The sequence below is a fragment of the Osmerus eperlanus genome, chromosome 18, assembly GCF_963692335.1.
Source record: "Osmerus eperlanus chromosome 18, fOsmEpe2.1, whole genome shotgun sequence".
In the NCBI taxonomy this organism is placed as follows: Eukaryota; Metazoa; Chordata; class Actinopteri; order Osmeriformes; family Osmeridae; genus Osmerus; species Osmerus eperlanus.
This window is the reverse complement of record NC_085035.1, coordinates 3,363,951-3,385,037: the sequence shown is the minus strand read 5'-3', so window position 1 is coordinate 3,385,037 and position 21,087 is coordinate 3,363,951. Positions and strand designations below refer to the sequence as shown.

Below are 21,087 nucleotides of genomic sequence, written 5' to 3'. Positions count from 1 at the left end.
CACCTGAAGGTCATATAGCGACGATCAAAAGTCATGCATTTAACGGTGTGTTACCGGTACTTTGCATTCTCACCTCAGAGATCTATTCTTAGTTTCAGTCAGATTGAGGATTGTAACATGCCGACAAAATGGGTTTAGTGGAAATAAAAGAGACATACAAAAGTCCTATATAAATTTATTATAAATGACCAATTTAGAAAGTAAACTACATTTCATCTGACAGACTTCCCCAGAGTCAAACTAAACAACTATATTTTTTAATTTGTGAAAGAGAAGAGCAATGTCACTTAATTTTTTGGTGACTAAACCAGAGGTGAATAAGGTAATTGTTTACGATTTCAACCTTATCATCAGCACTGTGATATTTAAGAATGAAACTTACACAATAGTGGTTAAATAGCTACATTGTCTATCAATATAATAGACTACAATTATTCAGACATTAGTCAGTCCATAGCAGCAAAATAAACAGCAAATCAATAGAAAAATTATTAACAGGCTAAGAATAGGTCAGTCTAGCTGTAGAAGGTAATGTTATATGGTACACAGGTTCAAACTTACTTGAGAGAGAGAGAGAGAGAGAGAGAGAGAGAGAGAGAGAGAGAGAGAGAGAGAGAGAGAGAAATTTATATCATAGGTGTGACGCAATAGCATCTTGAGATATCTGTCTAGTCTTGTTCAGAGGGCAATGGTGTTAAATCGTGTACATCTGCCCCTGTCTTCCAGATTTTATTATATCCAGTGACCTTTTGACTGACGGAATCTCTAACATCATCATAAATAGGAGCCTTAGACTGTAGTGTCTTCAATATGCAGTATAATACAGACCCACCATGATGAATGAGTCCCTGGCAGATTCTGGACCTGACTGTCGGACGCTCAGACCCCGAGCGGAACAACCGAGACCCTATTCCTTTTTTACTTCTACCTATGTCTCTGTCCTGTTGTTGTTCTTCTACATTTCGCTCTCTGCCAGCAGCTGAATTTGCGTTTGTAATTTCCATTTGGATTTCTCTAGAAACTGTGTCACCATCGTCTTCATGTGTCTTCATGACACTTGCTGAGGTGGCAGGAGGACTATTGTCACTGGCCTCGTCACTGGCTTGATTTCTAAACGTGGTAACATCCCGCTTATCTCTGCTTATCATTTCAGAAGAATACAAGGCTGCCTTGTCCTCCTGGGAGTGACCTTTCAACCGATCTTTGCTGTCCAAATGATCTTTCTTTCCTTCTGACAGGCTCCTTCTCTTATGGAAGTGAGGGCTATTGTAGGAATTCAACGCAGCGCTCCCTTTAGGATCAGAATAGTTTTGAACTTCTTTCCGCTTCCCATTGAAGTAGTAGAAATGGTCATTGCCCTTGTCACCGGCAGCACTTGATTTGTGGCCTGTCCTCTGAGTGTTGCTTTCTACAGGCAGAGCTCCATGGCCTGTATCGCCCTCGGATACGGTTAGGGACCCTGGGCCTGGAGCAGACATCCCTGTGGGCCCTGAGCTGTGGGATTGACCCTCTCCTGGTTCTGCTCTGTCCAGGATCGGAGACATCGCCTCCGCAGGGACCCGCGTCTGTTTCGGTCTCTTCCCATCTTCGAACCTCCATCTCTCCGCACAGTGTCTCATCCCGGCCTCGGTGCGATGGATCAAGCCTGTGCAGCCGGGCAAAACCCCGCCATTTTCACCGTGGATGGCCTGTGGAGAAGAGGCTACTGTTGAGGATGTCATACCATTTGACTCATCGGCTTCATCTGTGCATTCCGTTTCCGGGCTCTGTGTAATAGGTGTACGTTCGTGATTCTGCTCTGTGGGGGGGGGGGGGCTGTCTGTTTCGCCTGTACACTCTGTTTCTGAGTACCCTGTTGTTACGGGAGGTTTGTCAGTGGGAGTGTCCTCGCTACTACCTAAGACTTGAGAAGCGGTTGGAGAAGGGCTCTCATTCGCTTTCACAGGTGGACTCTCTGTGTCGTCAGTGCACTCTGTCTCAATACTCAGTGTTGTGGGTCCGTCACTTCCTACTTCCAATGTACCTCTTTTCTGAAGAGGGCTTTTTAAGACGAGTGTAGATGTGTCTATACTTACTGTTTGTGGATTTCCGGTCGCTTCTGGATGTTTTGTCACTATCTTTTTGGCTTGTTCTGTTGTCATGGCTTCTGGGCTCTCAGTGGTTGGGGAGTATTCTGCTACAATGCCAGTGTTCAAACCTTCCGTTTTTAAACTCTCTGTAAGAGCTGTTGGTACAGTTTCAGTAGTATGAATCATGATTTCTTTTGTGAACACAGATTCTGGTTGATGTGCACTTACACTTGGCGATTGTGGACTTCGTGTAGTTTGATGTTGACTACCAGTCTCTTGGATGTCTGGAGTGGACATAGGTATTAATGTCTCTGTTGTCATACTTGAAGTTTCTTTTGGAGTGTCCAGTTCTTGGATTTCAACTGTTGTATACACATCTGTGAGTTTGGAAACATGTTCAATTGGTGTGATTTGTTCTGTCTTTAATGATTCAGCTGTAGTTGGCTCTGCTAAAACATCTGTTGGTTTATTCTCCACTGTATTTTCCACTGTAGTTTTCATTTCAGAGCCAGCTGTAGTTAATGCAATGTAATCTACACTCTTAGTTGGCATCTGTGTTTCCTCAGTACATTCTGTCTCCAGGTTCTCCATAGCAGTTGTGGGTTCAACAACGCTTGTTGTTGAAGGACTTCCCAAGTCTTCAAGTTCTGTCCTCGCGTGTATTGTAGTTGGCAATGGTGGGCTTTCTGTCGGTACAATTTCTGGTTCAGTATTAAGCGTGTGTTCAATTGTAGATGAAATATCTAGCCTTTCTGTCACCTCATCTGCATTCTTTGTGGTTAGTGGAGATTCTGTTTCATACATGTGTTCAGTTGTTAATATTTCTGCAGAAGACGTTGACCCCTGTAAACCATCACCTGGTTCATTCTCTGTTTCCGTAGTCATTTGAGTTACTGTTCTGGTGGTGGTCGAGGAAATCTCATCCATGCTCTTAGATGTCGTCAGTGTCTCCTCCGTGCATTCTGTCTCCAAGATCTCTGTAGCTGCCTTCATATCTCCCATAGTTGGGGATGGTTTAGATGTGCTATCCATCGGTGGATGTTCAGGTTCCTTTGTATGTTCCGTTGTATGTGGGTGTTCAGTTGTATGGGTGATATCTATTCCCTCTGTCAATGTCTCTGGGTTTTTTGTATTTTGAGATGTTTTGTCACTATACACTGTTGGTGGAAATTCGGTTTCAACAATATGTTCAGTCTCTAATCTTTCTGCAGCAGTAGTTGGCACTGCTAAAACATCTGTTGGTTTATTCTCCCCTGTATTATCCACTGTAGTTTTCATTTCAGGGCCAGCTGTAGTTAATGCAATGTAATCTACACTCTTAGTTGGCATCTGCGTTTCCTCAGTACATTCTGTCTCCAGGTTCTCCATAGCAGTTGTGGGTTCAACAACGCTTGTTGTTGAAGGACTTCCCAAGTCTTCAAGTTCTGTCCTCGCGTGTACTGTAGTGGGCAATGGTGGGCTTTCTGTCGGTACAATTTCTGGTTCAGTATTAAGCGTGTGTTCAATTGTAGATGAAATATCTAGCCTTTCTGTCACCTCATCTGCATTCTTTGTGGTTAGTGGAGATTCTGTTTCATCCATGTGTTCAGTTGTTAATATTTCTGCAGAAGACGTTGACCCCTGTAAACCATCACCTGGTTCATTCTCTGTTTCCGTAGTCATTTGAGTTACTGTTCTGGTGGTGGTCGAGGAAATCTCATCCATGCTCTTAGATGTCGTCAGTGTCTCCTCCGTGCATTCTGTCTCCAAGATCTCTGTAGCTGCCTTCATATCTCCCATAGTTGGGGATGGTTTAGATGTGCTATCCATCGGTGGATGTTCAGGTTCCTTTGTATGTTCCGTTGTATGTGGGTGTTCAGTTGTATGGGTGATATCTATTCCCTCTGTCAATGTCTCTGGGTTTTTTGTATTTTGAGATGTTTTGTCACTATACACTGTTGGTGGAAATTCGGTTTCAACAATATGTTCAGTCTCTAATCTTTCTGCAGCAGTAGTTGGCACTGCTAAAACATCTGTTGGTTTATTCTCCCCTGTATTATCCACTGTAGTTTTCATTTCAGGGCCAGCTGTAGTTAATGAAACGTCATCTACACTCTTAGTTGGCATCTGTGTTTCCTCAGTACATTCTGTCTCCAGGTTCTCCATAGCAGTTGTGGGTTCAACAACGCTTGTTGTTGAAGGACTTCCCAAGTCTTCAAGTTCTGTCCTCGCGTGTTCTGTAGTTGGCGATGGTGGGCTTTCTGTCGGTACAATTTCTGGTACTTCAGTACATTCTGTGTCCAGGTTCTCAGTAGCAGTTGTGGGTTCAACAACGCTTGATGTTGAAGGACTTCCCAAGTCTTCAAGTTCTGTCCTTGTGTGTTCTGTAGTTGGCAATGGTGGGCTTTCAGTCAGTACAATTTCTGGTACTTCAGTACATTCTGTCTCTGGACTCTCTGGTTCTGTATGTTCATGACTTGTTGTTGTCGGTGAAGCTTCTGGGTCTTGAGTGAGTACTGTTCCCGTTTCCTCTGACGTTTCATCGTCTTGGAAACATGGTGTAGAAGGCTCTTCCCTCTCTGTGCCAGGATCATTTGTCACATCGGTATAGTCATTCTCTGAAGTTATTGTACCGGGTGATTCGAACATTTCGGTTGGCAGCCTCGCTGGTTCCACCACAGTGTGTAAAGGTCTCGTTGTGTCTGTGTTGTCTGGTTCCCCATCACCCTCACTCTTTTTATACAGAGGTGGCAGCATATCATGTTGTGGCTGACTAAGTATATGTCTCTTTGCACCTATGAATTTCTCAGACAGCTTTAAGTCATTGTCATCCCCAGTGGAATCAGCTTTGAAACCATACACCCTACTTAGGCTGTTGTGTAAGACAGAAGACCCTGTTAGACTAGCATAATCATCCTTTGAGTTCTCCGGCACTGGAATGTCCTTTGCACTTTCAATGATTTCTCCCGTCATCACTAATTCAAGATCTGGGGTCCACTTTGGCGAGTCCTTAGAGTAAAAGCCTTGTACTTGGAAATTATCCTGCTGTCTGACTAAACCTTTGTCTTGTGACTCAGGCACAGAAAACACCATCTTTACTGAAACATCCAAGTCGGTTTGTGCCTTCTGCTGGCCACTCAAAACCCCCTCCATCGGTGGTGTTTTCACTCCAAGTCCTACAACCTTTAAACCATCTGTTTTAGATTGTTGCTGTCTTTCTTGGTAACTAGGGAATATTTTCACAGGCCTGGCAGTTGTATATCTCGCTGTCAGCTTTTCCTGCAGTTGAACCAGAGAGTTCCGAACCCAGTGTCCGGCTCCTTCGATCTCTTGCACCAGTGCTCCCTGGAAGGTTTGTCCTGTGGTGGTTGTGTGGTGATACGCAATCCACACCACGCCCGGCCCACTGAGCTGGTTGTTGTCTTCCCCATTCTGGTGTGGGAACTCTCCACTCACGACATACGTGACAGGACGTGGGGTGCCTGAATTCCAAGTGCTGGTGATTGGGGCTATTTTCTCTCCCTGGAGCAAGCGAACAATAACCTTGAATAGGGTGAGATAAGATAATCATGTTAGCACATAATGCATGCACTATGCAAACAAAACATATTGTGCCTTGTGCAAATTGCTGTAATGCCCTTTATATAATACATTTTACATTTTTAGTCATTTAGCAGACGCTCTTATCCAGAGCGACTTACAGTATGTACAGGGACATTCCCACGAGGCAAGTAGGGTGAAGTGCCTTGCCCAAGGACACGTCATTTTGCACGACAGGGAATCGAACCAGCAACCTTCTGATTACTAGCCCGATTCCCTAACCGCTCAGCCACCTGACTCCCATAATACGAACATGCACATTCTGATAAGTCTATAAAGCAAGCACATCCAAGTCTATGCTGGCTCTTCCCAAAAGGGGCATCTTTCTGTTCCAATGGTTCATCAACTGATTTTAGGCACTCAACTCTTGTTCACTGTTTGTCAAATTTGTGTTTGACACAGCCTATTTGACCAGAGGGTGGCCTTGAACTGGACTCAGCCAGTCTCCACCCACTTTGTATCAAATGAGTGTTTAGGTCAGATGTAATTCCTTTTTTCTCACAATGGGACAGACACACAAAAAAAACATGGCAAATATTTCAAAATGAGACTTATCTCAGCATACCGATGACGGAATGTGCCAGTCACTGATCTCATCCAAGGAATCCTGAAAGGACATGCTGTGCCACTGGTCCTGCATCCTGTACGCCCAGTAGAGAGGAGATTGTTTCGTACTCTGCAAGGCAGCCACATACACACATTTTCTCCTGAGGCACTTGCAGTAGGGAACGATTCGCCTTTGAGATGTCTCCAAACCATCGGGGGGGTGTCCATTGAGGAGCAGTTTCTTACAGGGCTCCATGTAGCTGCCCCCCATAAGCCAGTCCCCTGCACCAGAGGGGAATGGGCTCAAGGCAGCCAGGTACACTGGTAACCAACACAGCCTCATTGCACTTTCCTGAGTGCTCTAAGCCAGTCAAAGGCTCAAGAATAGTTTTTTTTTAATCTTGGCTCACTGTTCACCCTTTCATTTTGAATATGCAAATGCAATATCACACGTTGTGCCACCTCACTACCCGAGAGAATTATTCATGTTTAAGATCAGACCTCAGTTCACACTGTCACATGTTACCTTGCGAAAAAAAACACTCTACTACACTCTATATGTATATGTACGGGATTATTCGTTAAATTCAGTGTCAATGTCAAAGTTCAATCTTGCTGTGCATGACTGTAAATTCAGAAAGAACAAGGTTATCGTTTGTAATTATTATTTTTTTGCTGTTGAAATTGTAATGATCTGCCATGGGGTTCACTTTCACTCACAGAGCAGGGAGGAGGAACACTATACACTCATAATCAGAGGACATGAGGCATTCAACGAATGGCTTAATGGGAAGATGAAAGTCTCCTAGTTGTGTGTGTGTGTGTGTGTGTGGGGGGGGGGGGGGGTGGTGTGTGTGGGTGGGTGGTTTGGATGACACTATGAGAGTGGACATAACTGAATTGATTAATGTATACACTTCAAGGACATCTCCACAGACAACTATATGCATTTATTTGAGCATCAACAACTAGATCCACATCGATGACTGGTGGAAAAACTGTGAAGGCACAAATCCTGTCAATTTGTGAGAGAAGAGGGCGCATTGTGCATCTTTCTGCTTGTCTTACTGACCTACAGGGTCCTGAAATGACATGAAACAAGAAGACCTTTTTAGTTAGAAAATATCTAATGGGCTCTTGGGGTAGACTGAGGCCTTATCCTTTATGGATTTTCCACAAGTGAATTTCTAAGGCTTTGTGCTGTTTGGTAGAAGTAGTTGGCGTGGCAAAGTTGAAGGCGAGGAGAGTGAACTGAACTCAATAGAAAGGGTATGGAATCAGTGGGACAGTAATGGTTCACAGCTTGAATTCAACCAAACCTGAGGTGAGCTTTTGCTGATGAAAATTGTCACACTGGGAGGAAGATGGTGACAGCTGTGTCTAATGGGGGTCTAGGATGAGGTCACAGTTCAAGCACTTGTCTGTCGTCATTATTGAGAGCCAGCAAGCAGGATTTACCAGAAATGAATAATAAGTTCTGGTTGAATGGTTGTAGAGTTGTACACTGACTCTTTAGAAACGGACGAATACAATGTTTTTCAAGAAATGGGACATTGCAGCGAAATCATGTCTGCAAAAGAAATGTCCCATTTCTTGAAAAACATATTTTTCAGTATCCAAGAAACTAGTGGATGTCATTGTTAGACTACCCTCCTTGTGACAAAGGTAGTTTCACACTGACCCTAATAACCTGGCTGAAACTCATGTTCTCAGGATTCTGCAATACACACACAGAGCCGTCAAGTCAAGAGATGACCAAAAGAGGGCTGGTAGCAGTAGGCAAACTGTGGCCCAACTGCACAGTGTGTTTGCATGCTATCTGATGTTTGACACACCTTTCACCGTGCTAGCCTTTCTGATAGTCACAGAGGCAGGACAGAGACATTATTTTGGTTGTTTGTCCTCGAGATCATCCCTTCACGCAACTTAAACGACACAAGGTAAGACCACGAACAAAATGCAATTAGAAACTTGTTCGGCAAAAAGAATTGCTAATAGTTAGCAAATGTTAATTTGCATTTAAACTTCACACAATGACAATGTATTGTCATTGAGTTGCATGTAGCAGTTGGCTGTGGAGAAACGTATATAATGATGTTCTGTGACTCGAGACTCTCTAAGATGTGCAGTGTGTCAAAATTCATGAGAAAGTGAGTTAGCATCTTTTAAAGAAGGAGTTGCTCAGTCTTAAAAGACTGTGGATGATAAGTATAATTCAACTGTGTGCAACAGTATCAATACAGTACAAGTGTATCATTTGCAGGTAGCAGGTCCACTTCAATAACCTTAAACATTAAATGTCAATGATTTCCTTTGGGAGGAAGAGAAACACAGTAATGAAGTGACCTTGCCATCTAAAAGAACAAATGCGATCATTGCCATGGAGTCAGTGGGGAGCCATTTAACTCTCAGAACAGTGGCAGCACTAACTTCCGAAACACAACACCTTTACCAGCATCACTCTGGACCAAGGGCAAGGCAGGGAATATTAGATTTCCACATGAATCCTGCTCCTCTTTTCAGACAAAGAGGGTGAATTATTCCAATTCCAATTCGTGACCAAGCCCAATTCGTGACCAATTCCACCTTATTTTCTCGCTTTTTTTCTTTTCTTGAAAGCTTTTAATGAGTCGTGGCGCTGCTCCACGGAACAAGAGAATATCTCTGGGTAGTATTTTGAATAACGAGGGCTCCTGTTGAGTGGTGGCCTCTATGCTGGGAAAGGCTCTAATTGTATAGATTTTTATCCGGCACTACAGGCACAAAACAAGGAACGTCTCTTAGCCTCCCCTTCTGCTCATTCCTTCTCTCAGCATCAGATCCACAACCAGAGGATGGGAGCCATCAGCACAAAAAGCACCCTGACAAACCACAGCAAGAGGAACATCCGCGTGTTTGTCTCGGACACGGCGCTGGAGAGAGACGCCTTCATCGTGGCTGATAAGGTCGATAAGGTTGCCGGTGAAGGGGCGGCAGAGGAACAGAAGCCGTCTCCCGGGGACGGCGCTCCCAAGTTCCGTTTCAGGAAAGACGTCCGCTGCATCCGCGTGCTGCCAGACCGAAGCCACGAGCTGCCCTGGGAGCTGAACCAGTTCCTGTCCGTCTTCGTGGAGGACGAGGACGAACAGGAAGTCTTCTCCAAACAAATCATACCGAGCTTGGCTGTTCCTTCACCTGTCATCATTTTCCTTTATGATGTGTAGCTCGGATGATACGTCCCTGCTTTGCAGTTCCAGTCTCATTTGAATGTGTCTGCAGTGAGCACATTATATGGCCGAAAGGTTGTAGAAAGATATACCTATTTTATTTGGTTAAAGATTTCAAATAAATGGACAAAAGGGTTGATGTCAAGCCAACCTCTGACACAGAACAGAGTATGTGATGATGAGAGCCCACTGTCTCTGAATACCATCCAACACAATAACACATCTCTAACCATTTTACATACTTATTGTTAGAGGACAGAGGGTGATGGCTTTGTTATCATGTCACTAACCCTTCAATAAAACTGTTCTTCGAATGCATTCTCTTTTTTTTGATTCCATGCTTGTGGTATCCCTTGTTGTAGAAAGGTTAGGGTTGGTCACAATGAGCTTTCCCTGTGTGGCTTATCTTGTGTGTCTGCTCTGTGTTTGCTATCAGCTCCCCTTTTCCAAACCTCATCCATGTTCAACTTCCAGGATAATTACAATGACATGGCTCTGTTTCGAATCACACTGAGGCCTTTGTGAGCCATTCACCACAACCCAGCCTTTCACCATGACTTTGCAGAATACGATGTTCGTTATGAAAAGGTACACTTTTGTTGTTGCAAAACATGGATTGGTAAATTCAATAACAAGCTGACACCCATTTGCACACAGAGACACACACAGTCATTCACATGCACACAAACACGATTAGGCATTTCGACTGATGCATAAGCCCGCCCTTTCCTCCCAACGGATCATGAGATACAGTAATGGAGTTGTATAGAGAAGATGTAGAGCTACAATGCTCCATAACTGAGATCCTGCTTCTGAGGGGTTAGGACAGGGAACAAACACAGAACAGCCCAAGAGGAAACCACTGCAGGCTGGGTGAGCTGAACACACATTTGTGGATTTATCGCAAAGTACCTTTGAAACAGAGTTGAACGACAGTTGTTTTCTTATTGTTTTCGAAACATTTCAATTTTGATCGTGTTCCGTAAAAAAAGTCACGTAAAAGAAGGAAAAGACCCCCAAAAAAGAAGGACCTGGAATTGACCAGGAGTCTAGATAAGTTATTTTGATCAAATTGCCAGCATCAATTCTTTCTCGTATTTTTTTTTAAATCTTGACCCATTTCTCGGCCCCACCCCTTCACTCTATCTCTTTCTTTCTCTCTTTCTTTCTTTCTCTCTCTCCCTCTCTCTCCCTCTCTCTCTCCCCTACTCCCACAACAGTCATGGCTAGCACTGCCCTCTTCTATGTGACCTACGTGTTCTGCCTGGCCCTGGGCCTGCTGTGTGTGGTTTGTGCTGCCTACTGGAGTTCCCGCTGGCGTGGTGGCTTTGCATGGGACGCCTCGGCGCTGCAGTTTAACTGGCACCCTGTTCTCATGGTAACTGGCCTTCTGGTACTCTGTGGATACGGTGAGTCATGCTATTTTTCACATCTCTTTTTTAAAACAACACTGACAGGATAACAAGTACATTGCAAAGCCATACATATTTTTATGTATGGCTTTGAATGGCCTGAATGTGAGCGTGAATGTCTTTTTGCACCTAGACTACAGAACCCAACTACAAAGATAAGAAAAGGAAAACATGTCCAGCTTTTCCCCACCGTCTATCACAGCCTCTCACATCCTTTCATGTTCAAACCACACATGCATATCATCTGTACGCGTAATATTCCAACATTCGTTTTCTAATATCGACATTTATATGTATTCCTCCCATAGGCTATAAGCTATAAGCTGTATAAACAGCTTAAACTCATCATTGCTTCTTCATTACCATGAATACGTTGGTTTTCACCACTTTTTCGAGACACAAAAAATATATATTTTCTGGCGTTGTGTGCAGCGGCGATTATGTACCGTGTGCCGTTCACATGGCAACACAAGAAGCAGATCTGGAAGCTGGTGCACTCTGGTCTGCTGTTGTCTTCCCTGCTGCTGTCCACCCTGGGCCTGTGTGCTGTGTTTGACTTCCATTCTGGCTACCACATCCCTGACCTGTACTTCCCCCACAGCTGGGTGGGCATCTCCACCACCTTCAGCGTTTATTCCAGGGCAACGTATAATCAACAAAATGTCTGCTGGATTACTCTGACTGGATTGTGGGGCAGTAGCTGTTGTTGGAAAACAAACTCATGTAGTATCTTTCTGTCTATGTCGTGTCTGCATTTCTCTCTCTCTCGCCAGACTGGGTCTGGGAGTCTTTATGATGCCATGCTCCCCCTTGGGGTTGCGTAAACTCCTGAAGCCGGTCCACGCATGGATGGGAGGAGCCATCTTCATCCTCAGTGTGCTCTCCTGCCTCTCTGGCATCAATGAGAAGCTGCTCCTTACTCTGTGAGAACAAAGATGAACCCAGACATCAGATTGGGTGTACACGCAATCTGAGAATAATGAAACTGTGAAATCAAATGTGTATTGTTAATTAACGTTAAAATGTTAATTTTAATGTGAAAAATGTGAAAAAGAGAATGAATTATTTAAATTGGAACTGAATAATTGATTGTCATTCTCATCCAGTAACGGAAGCACTGCCGAGGCTTACTCAACTCTGCCTCCCGAGGCTGTTTTTGCTAATTTCCTCGGGATACTGATAGTGGCTTTTGGGTATCTCAAGTGAGTAGCCACCACATACAGAATAACAGGTGTAGGCTACACACTGCACAATAAATCATGTTTGGATGCTGGTTTTGTAAGTGTTTATGCACAGAGATTTTCTATGTAGAGCACTGTGTAAAAGTCTTAGACACAAATGAAAACCATTTTTAAAAACACGATCAAAGGGTTAGGGTTAGAAATGTTTTCAACATTGCACTACTCCCACACAAATACGGAAGACAAACGAAAAAAACAAAATATTGAGTGACTAAGAACTTTGCACAGTACTGTATACTGGCTGTATATTAATGTTACAGAAGGAGAATTTGTAATTTCTCCATAGCTAAGGAACATGTATCTAGGGTAGTAATATTAATAATTATACTGTATGGGCTTTCTTTCAGCTGCTTCCCGGAGACAGTTGATGGCATATTTCTGAATTTGTGCATGGTCGGAAATCTGAATTGTACTGGTCAGATTTTATTCCATGGTGTTTGCCTTGGTGTTGAGAAGTCTACAAGACTTGAAGATTCAAGACTACAGGGACATAGCAAGAAGTGGATGACCCCAAAAATTGTGCTCCCATAAATAATGCACTCGATGTAAAGATTTGAAACACATTTTATCATTACAAATAAAATTAGAACTTCATGCCTAAATAATGGATGCTACCCTTAACAAGTCTTTGTCATTTCTACATTGAAAAGCAAAACGTTTTCTGTAAATGTATTGTAGTCAAAAATAAATTCAAAGCAGTAGAAATCCATGGTTGTAGAAAGGGTTGATTTTACAGAAGTACAGCTAACTGCGCATAGCATTCAAATCCCCCTGACATTAAAAAACAGAGGTGAGTGTTACACGTTGTTTCGGGTATATTTTACAGGACGGTGACACGCTTCCCATGTGCTCCTTTGGAATAAAAAAACATGTGGAGATGCCGGGGATTGAACCCGGGGCCTCATACATGCAAAGCATGCGCTCTACCACTGAGCTACATCCCCTTCCGTGCCACATGTGGAAAACTTTCAATTTATAAACTATACTGCACTATACTGCATAATGTGAACATTTTCTACTTCAGAATGTGTATTCCGTATAAAATATAGCCTACTACAGACTTTTTCAGACAAGTCTTCTGAGAAATAGCCTATGGGAGGAATACATATATATGTCGATATTAGAAAACGAATGTTGGAATATTACGACTGTTGACACTTTGTTACGTCACAGTTGAAACAAAACGTTGTTAAGTCAAAGTAAAATATAAGAAATCGAGACATTTCTGGTTGCGGGAGTCACTGAAGGTCTGTGGTCGTATCTCTGATATTAGCTGTTTCAGGTCAGGATGTATTTTTGGTTACATCTTTCCCCTATGAATGGAAATGAAAAAACTCTTAACAACTGATGTTGCATTGTTATATTAGACTTATCGTATAGTTGTGTTGTAATTGTTGTCTTAGACATCGCCCTGACTTGGGTCAGCCTGTCTGTAGCGAACATGGACCTCAAAGAAGAGCACGGTTCAATTGGCCCAGTGACAGCTCATGTAGGCCTACCATGGACCATGAAGAAAATAACAGAGGTTTAGAGATATATTTATTTTATTTTATTTAAAACTCTAGATCAGCGGTCTTCAACCCTGGTCCTCGGGGCCCACTGTCCTGCATGTTTAGGATGTTTCCCTGCTCCAGCACACCTGATACTAAATGGGTCGTTAGAGCTTGATAAGGACCCATTTAGTATCAGGTGTGTTGGAGCAGAGAACAGTAGGCCCTGAGGACCAGGGTTGAAGACCGCTGCTCTAGATGGTAACAGATGCTGTATAGAATAACTTACTCAATTGTACGGTTGTTCTTTGAAAATTATATTCTCTGCAGATCATCTCTGATCTAAAAAAGGACAACTTCAACCTCCGGCTTCGCATCTTCTACTATGAGGAGTGCTTACAAAAGAAATGTGATGGCTCTGTGGAGGAAATGTGCAAAACAGTAAGTAGGTTCAGAAGTAAAAGCTTTGGCTTACTTAACCCTTGTGTTCTCTTCGGGTCATTCTGACCCATCAGTCATTGTGACCCACCGTCGTATTGCGACAACTTTACTGCATACAAAAACAAAGTGAAGCATTTTCTTTTAACTGTTGGGCTGTCTCAGACCCTTCACATTGCGAAGGTTAAAAGATAATTATTTTTATTTGTTTTTGTATTGGGTAAAATTGGGTAAACACAACGATGGTTCGTTATGAACCTTTGGGTCATGTGACCCGAAGGCAGCACAAGGGTTAACAGTGTGTTGGGGAGGGGGGACGGGTATGGATAATGACTTCGCTGCTCTGCAGATGTAGTCACGAAGCACTACTATCATCTGTGTGAGATTGGTAACAGGAAGCTTAGCTAAAATCCAAATGTAATGTTTTTTTTTTTTCAATAGAATTAGAAGAATTAGAGGGTGTTGATTTAATCATTCCGAGTAGCTATGTATGTATAGCTGTATGTATGTATGTAACTAAACGTGCTTTTGTCAAAATGCAGAACATTAACCTGAACGTGGAAGTCGAAACGCTCAAGGAAGAGATGCGAGAACTGCAAAGAGTGTCTGTCCTTGCTATGTAAGCCTCTTTCAAGCGACAGACCCCCAAAACGTTTCACTTAACCATATCCTATCACTTGCTGCAAACTAACCGTTAGTGGTATGTCCTCTTGACTGATCCAGAGAAACCAGCAGTGAAATGGAGCTGCTACGACAGACCTGCAATGTCCGGACCGCACAACTGGAAAAAGTAGGCACTACTTCCATGCAGGGATGACACATCAGTGTCCAAAATGAAACCGCATAGTTATGTAGGCTGAACTGGTCATTGGGAGAGGTGGAGATGAAACAACTGGTTTAATGACATACAGCCTTGTCATACCCTGGGCTTCCTGTTGGCATTCTCCTAAGAGGCATACTTGATTCCATGAGTAGACAAAGATCAACACGTACATGGATGGACTGTGTGACTGAAGAGTTGATCTAAAAATAATTTAAATGTCTTTTACCCCTTAACATCCTGAGATTTTCTATATGTTTTCATTTTAGAATTAGGAATGTGTTTTCTTACTGACTTTACTAGTGACTATAAATACATTTTTTCTCAGGTGTTTCACACAGGATTTATTGATGTGTTTTCTCACCATTTTGTGTAGGATCTAGAGCTATCTAAGATTGAGGTAGGGAAACTTGTAGCCATGTTGGAACAGGAAGAGATGCGTGTACTGGAGCTTGAGAATGAAGTCAAGGGAAACCACCATTCAGATACACCCACCCAAACTGATCCACAACCCCAAGACAAGTGTCCCAACCAAAACCAGGACTTACTTAACTTGCTAGCGGAGAAAGACTGGTAAAAGAAGCCTAGAAAGTTATGTAATTTTCCATGTAACTCCACCACATTTACCAATACCTTCCTAGTAATGTTTATCAAAGTTTACTTTCTCCTTCCCCCCTCCACTTCTTTCTCTCTCTCACTCTTTGTGTCTCTTTCTTTCTCTCTCTCACTCACTCACTCTCTCACACACACGCACACACACACACACACACACACACAAGTCTCATAGAGCAGCTCCAGGCATCAGTAAAGTCCCAGGATACTGTTATAGAGCAGCTCCAGGCATCAGTAAAGTCCCAGGATACTGTTATAGAGCAGCTGAGGACTGATGGGGTCAGACAGGTCAGTGGAGACCAGCCTGCAGGTGACCCCGACAGCCAACTCACATCCCTCATTGAGCAGCAGGTCAGAATACAGATCACTTCAAACATAGTGGTTAGGGTGACAGTTGGAAAAACAAAGTCTTTGCATTTATGAAATGTCTGATTTGGCAGGTTCTGGAACAGGATATTAGCAGAGAGAAGCGAAAGTTTGACAAACAGTTGAAGGTGTGGAGCCGACACAAAATGTTCAGCAAATCTGAGGCAGCTCATTGGGAAAACAATAATAAATATGATTATAATAATAGTGATTTCCTCTAACACGGTTTCCTATATCCTGTTCAGGACATCCAGGAACTTCTGGAGAGGTCTAATGTGGACATGGCAGAGAAGGACTTCCTTCTGGCGGACAGTGATTTCAAACTGAAGGAGCAGGATGTCGTCATTCTGAAACTGAACCACAAACTGCAGGAAAAAGACCAACTACTGCAGGTAAACAGCCTTTCACAAATGTCAAAAGGATTCTGAGCTGAAAACGTACTTGACATATTTTATATTCATAGCAAGCTTCGGAGAAAGCTTCTTTTCTATATACGGACGAGCGAAGCAGAGAAGAGGACGCGGCCGAGGTGATAAAAAAGGACACAATAAAAATGTCAAATCTCACACCGTGTACAGGATCAGATGGTTAGGCCCAAAACACGTACCCCACAGCTGTCTAATGCTCCTCCGTTTCTTCAAAAGGACAAGGAGAAAGATTCGGTTGATCACCTCAGGCAGTGTATGCAGCAGCAGGAGAGAGAGCTTCAAATGCTCAACAACCTGCTGTTTAGCCACGAAGACTCAATCCACGTGAGACGTTTAGTTGTGGAAGCAATATTGAAAACACCCCCACACAATTATGGGGGGATTGCAAAAGTAAACACTGCTCTTCACAAACTAGGCTCTAGAGACCGAACTAGTTAAGATGAAGGCACTGCAGGAAACCCTGGAACAGGCCAACGAGGACCTGGCAGAGAAGGATTTTGTCCTGATGGAGAGTGAAACCAAACTGAAGGAAATGGAAGAGACCATACAGACACTCACCTGCGAACTGCAGGAGAAAAACAGACTCACACAGGTTCATAAGAAAGAATTGATCTCAAACCCCATCACAATATATGTGATATACAGTATATATGAACTAAAAGATTGTTTCATTGTTTCAGTGTCAACAGGTGTATTTGTTGCATCTATTTCAACACAATTGGGAACGTAATCCCTGGTTGTGAATTTTGTTTTCCAGAGCTCTGAATGTTCAGATAGCAACGCAAATCACCAACAGGAGGCAGCATTGCAGAAACAACTTCAAGACCTGGAACAGGCCTCTGAGGTAAACTTGCTACATACATCACATTTTACGAGGTCTGATAACAACTCATATCTGTAATCCATCTACTTCTTCAAATGATAAACTGTTTCTATTCATTCATCCTGATAATTGAACTGGTTGTGGGTCACCTGTGACTGGTTTGACCCGGGTCATTGTTGCAGAGAGCCAGAGAGGACATGTTGTCTGTGATTGAAGAGAAGAACAGGGAGATTTGTCGACTTCAGGAATCTCTATTAGATTTTCAGTCACATCCCCCTCCTACCCAGGCAAACCTTCTGTCACACATCCAAGATTCTATCAATGTACGCATCTTCTGTGGGCTTATCAATATGCGGATGTGCATTTTATCAATGGGGACTTGAATCAAGTATTGATTCAATCAAATGTTTGTTTTGTTGTGGCTGTGTATCCCCAGAGAGCCAAAGAAAAGATTATTTGTGCCATCGAATGTAAAGCGAACAACTCCTCAAATATGTCTCAACTGCTGCAAAAGATCATTGACCTGCAAGCAAAAAACACCGAAATGTCGTACCAAGACATAATCAATGTACAAGTTGAATTATACTTTATACCACACACATCACAAAATAGAAACAATACACAGACTATACGGTATAAATATATATTCACTGTATAATTCTCCCATTTTGACAGAGTCTGTGTATTCAGATGAAGGAGAGAGACCTGGATGTGGATCAAAACGTGGAGGCATTTAAATGTCCACAAACAGAGCAGGAGCTAGAGGAGAACCTCACTGAAACCCGGCGGGACGAGGACCAAGCTACCGTCTTCCCACAGAAACCATTGACTGAACACAACACTGAGGTACTGCACACAGGACCCTGTGGTACTTTGCTGACGTGTTTGTTTGGATTTTATTGCCATTTTCGGATTCGTTCGCATAATATTTGGTTCCGTCCGCACAGGTGATGGATGGCTGGTTGCAGAGACAGAACGAGGAGGGAAGGATAGAGATAGAACAACTGAAACAGAGACTGAGAGAGACCGAGGCTACGCTGGCTCAAAGCAAAGCAGAGAACCTAAAGCAGATGACTGACTACCAACAGACTGTAGCAACGCTTCAGGCTGCCATCAACATGAACGCACACGTGTTAAAGGTGACCAAAGTCTTACTTATCCTGTGAAGGATACATCCGTCTAGTCCAGTGTTGATATCACATGGTCACTTTGGTCTCTCTCGTGTAGGCTTTGGAGTCTCTGATGGAGGACGTGGACCAAGAGCTAGAACCCGCCAGGGAAATCTTAAGACAGCTGCAGCCAACCAAGGGATCCTTAGAGGACTACATCTCTCACTTACTCCAGGAGAAAAACTTTATCATCTCCCAACTTCAAGAAGAGTCGAGTAGAAAGTCTCAACAACTAGAGGTATAAAGGATTACCTAACATCTACATTGCTTTTTTGAAAAATACTAGTTGTTTCCGTTTGTGCAGTTGTACACAAAATTCTAAGGATAAGGACAAGTTCTAAGGATACAATTTTCTCTCTGTTGCACACTCATATCTAAGGTCATGGTGGGTCGACTGCAAAGCCAGAAAGAGTCTAGCGACAAAGACCTTGAGGAGTTGGAACAGCATCTGAGAGACATGGAGGCCATTTTGAATCAGACAAAGCAGGATTCAGACATGAAGAAACTGAAGGACGACGAGAACGACAACACAAAGGTCGCTCTGTTAGAGCTCCAACTGAAGGAGCTGGAGGCCACGTTGGCCACCGAAGAACAGCTAGCCGAGGAGAAGTTGCAGAACCAGGCTGACAACAGCACCAGGGAAGTGGAGCAGTTAGAGCAGAAACTCCTGGAAACGGAGGCCGTCCTTGCCAAAACCAAAGAGGCGGATGAGGAAAGAGGACTACACAGAGAGAAACAGCTGACAGACTACAAAGCCACTGTCGAAAAGCTTCTCGCGACCATTTCTTTCAACGAGCGAATGTTCAAGGTAACTATGTAGCATTCTCACAACACTGAAATCGAGTACAGGATGGCTTCGGACCTCTTATGGGATAGATAAACATTGACACAATCTCCCTTCGCTTGTAAGGAGTTGAAAGAGCATCAGCAGCAGGTTGTAGGGAAACACGCAGATGAGCTCCAGGAATTCAACAGGAGGCAGCAGGAGCTGTGGTCAGCGCAGTCTCTGATCTCAGCTAGCCTGCAGGAGAAGAGTACCGAGGTTCTTCAACTCAGAGATACCCTGTTTCAGAAGGAGAAGGTCATCAAGGTTAGTTTTTGATCTTTGTATTCTATTTGTATTTTGAATGCATTGAAGTGTCTTTTATGTGGATCCATTGTCAATGCACAAATCCATTTCACTGGTTTTGGCCCAGGACCTGCAAGGCCTTACCCTCCAGAGAAAAGAAACCTCAGTAAACGGGGAAGGTGAGCGTGTGATCCAGATGAGAATTGTCTGTGGTTCAACCATGCCTTGAACCAGACACCAATGTGTGACACTTTCCATGAGACACTCTCAATATTCACCCTCTCTCACCTCTCTCCCAGCCCCGGCGGGTCAAGAGATTTTACCACTTAGTGAGAGGCGCCTCCAGGTTGTCCAGAAGGAGAAAGGGAGCCTGATGGAGAGACTGAGAGCTAGTGACCGCCTGAACGAGACCCTCCACAGCCAGCTGTCCCTACACAGAGACATCGTGGCTCAAGACAATGCCCACGGTTTCACCTCCTCTTCACTTACAGTGGACAACAACTGTGATGAGGACCCATGCATGCCTACAATGGGTCAGAGCTATGGTACAGTCTTATATACACAATATATAATAACAAAACTGACCACATTATTGTGGCCTTAATTATTTAGTAAATTATCTGTGTGATGTACCCAAGTCACCCTGTCAGAATACCCCAAACCGACCGTAAGTCTAAATATAATGTGGTAGTTTGTTGTTTGCTTTGTTTCAGAGTTCACAGACAAATGTTTAAAACCGACTGGAGAAAATAAATCTGAATTTGGGAGTCAGCCAGGGTTTCCTCCCCAGATTATCAACATCAACTGTGTGACATGTGGAGCATCCAGGCATTCAAGCAGGACTAACCTCTCCGATACATGTGAGAACTAAGACAGCACTGTAATATTGAAGCACTTGAAATGTAAACACCCAGTGCCGGTACACCTTAATTTTGTGGATGACGTCACTGTCCTTATCACGCCAGGGAGAAGATATCATGTTAAAATGGATGATAACGCCTCTCAAAGCAGCTGGTCGTCATGTAGCATGGAGGACTCTGTACCTTCCTCGTTGACCAGCAGTCTATCAGCACTGTGGGTCCAGGAAAAAACCTGTCATGTCCAAGCTCAGACAGATGATTCCCTGACCCTCCAGAGGCTCATTTCAGAGGGGAATACACTGACAAATGTCATGATTCAGCTACTGCAGGATTGCTTTCGTAAACCCCACGCTGACCCTCAGGCAACGGTCAGTGCAGAGAATTGAGAAAGAAATCTGTGCAGAGTAAAAGACTCATTTGATTAATATCATGATAGGATATGCAGATGGAATCAAGCTTTATCATTTAAGATTTTAACTTCTGTTCTATCTTTTGTGGGGTAACGTACAGGTGGACCAGAAGCTTGTCAAGCAACTCTCTGCAACAATTGCTGCCAGCCAACATGCCTTAGAAGAAGCCAGCCGTCTCCTGAAGCACGAGGGCAGAAATAGTACACAGCTGAAGAGTAAAAATGTGACGCCTTCTGACTTCAACAGGGGAAACCTTGAACTAAAGAATGAAATCGAGATGTTGACAATGGGGCAATGCTATAACAAGAAGATGCTCTCAGAGGCAATCAAGCGCCTGAGGAAAGTCAACCGGAGGAAACTTTAAACAGCACATAGCATAAAAAACAACACATGTACAATACAATGCATTGTAAAACAACGGTATAAGTACTCCGCTTCTTTATCTCTTAATCTCAAGCAAGTTGTGTTTTCAATACTACAATGTTATTACTCCACATGGGTTCCAAACCAGCCTAAACGGCCATCTATCTCGCTGACTGGTCGGCGACA

General features: G+C 43.4%; 2 protein-coding genes and 1 non-coding gene across 3 annotated transcripts; 2 read left to right on the top strand and 1 right to left on the bottom strand.

Annotated features, from left to right (window-relative positions):
- The first annotated feature begins 96 nt into the window (after positions 1 to 96).
- LOC134039068 (lysosomal membrane ascorbate-dependent ferrireductase CYB561A3-like) lies at positions 97 to 12,018 on the top strand. Its single transcript, XM_062484818.1, has 5 exons — positions 97 to 322; positions 10,621 to 10,809; positions 11,245 to 11,458; positions 11,586 to 11,735; positions 11,919 to 12,018. Exons 2-5 carry the CDS (start codon positions 10,623 to 10,625, stop codon positions 12,016 to 12,018), a joined length of 651 nt encoding a protein of 216 aa, XP_062340802.1. The 5' UTR covers positions 97 to 322; positions 10,621 to 10,622.
- Positions 12,019 to 12,925: 907 nt separating this feature from the next.
- On the bottom strand, positions 12,926 to 12,997 carry trnaa-ugc (transfer RNA alanine (anticodon UGC)). Its single transcript has one exon. It is a non-coding gene; the product is annotated as a tRNA-Ala (tRNA).
- A 274-nt stretch (positions 12,998 to 13,271) lies between these two features.
- LOC134038532 (myomegalin-like) lies at positions 13,272 to 21,043 on the top strand. Its single transcript, XM_062483955.1, has 25 exons — positions 13,272 to 13,335; positions 13,457 to 13,578; positions 13,874 to 13,984; positions 14,524 to 14,600; positions 14,705 to 14,771; positions 15,178 to 15,374; positions 15,581 to 15,764; positions 15,854 to 15,907; positions 16,025 to 16,171; positions 16,243 to 16,308; positions 16,430 to 16,531; positions 16,623 to 16,799; positions 16,965 to 17,051; positions 17,213 to 17,353; positions 17,467 to 17,598; positions 17,706 to 17,876; positions 17,978 to 18,169; positions 18,258 to 18,437; positions 18,579 to 19,007; positions 19,110 to 19,289; positions 19,396 to 19,447; positions 19,568 to 19,813; positions 19,982 to 20,128; positions 20,234 to 20,496; positions 20,639 to 21,043. The coding sequence occupies exons 2-25, from the start codon at positions 13,495 to 13,497 to the stop codon at positions 20,900 to 20,902; spliced, it is 3,750 nt and encodes a 1,249-aa protein (XP_062339939.1). The 5' UTR covers positions 13,272 to 13,335; positions 13,457 to 13,494; the 3' UTR covers positions 20,903 to 21,043.
- The last annotated feature ends 44 nt before the right edge of the window (positions 21,044 to 21,087 follow it).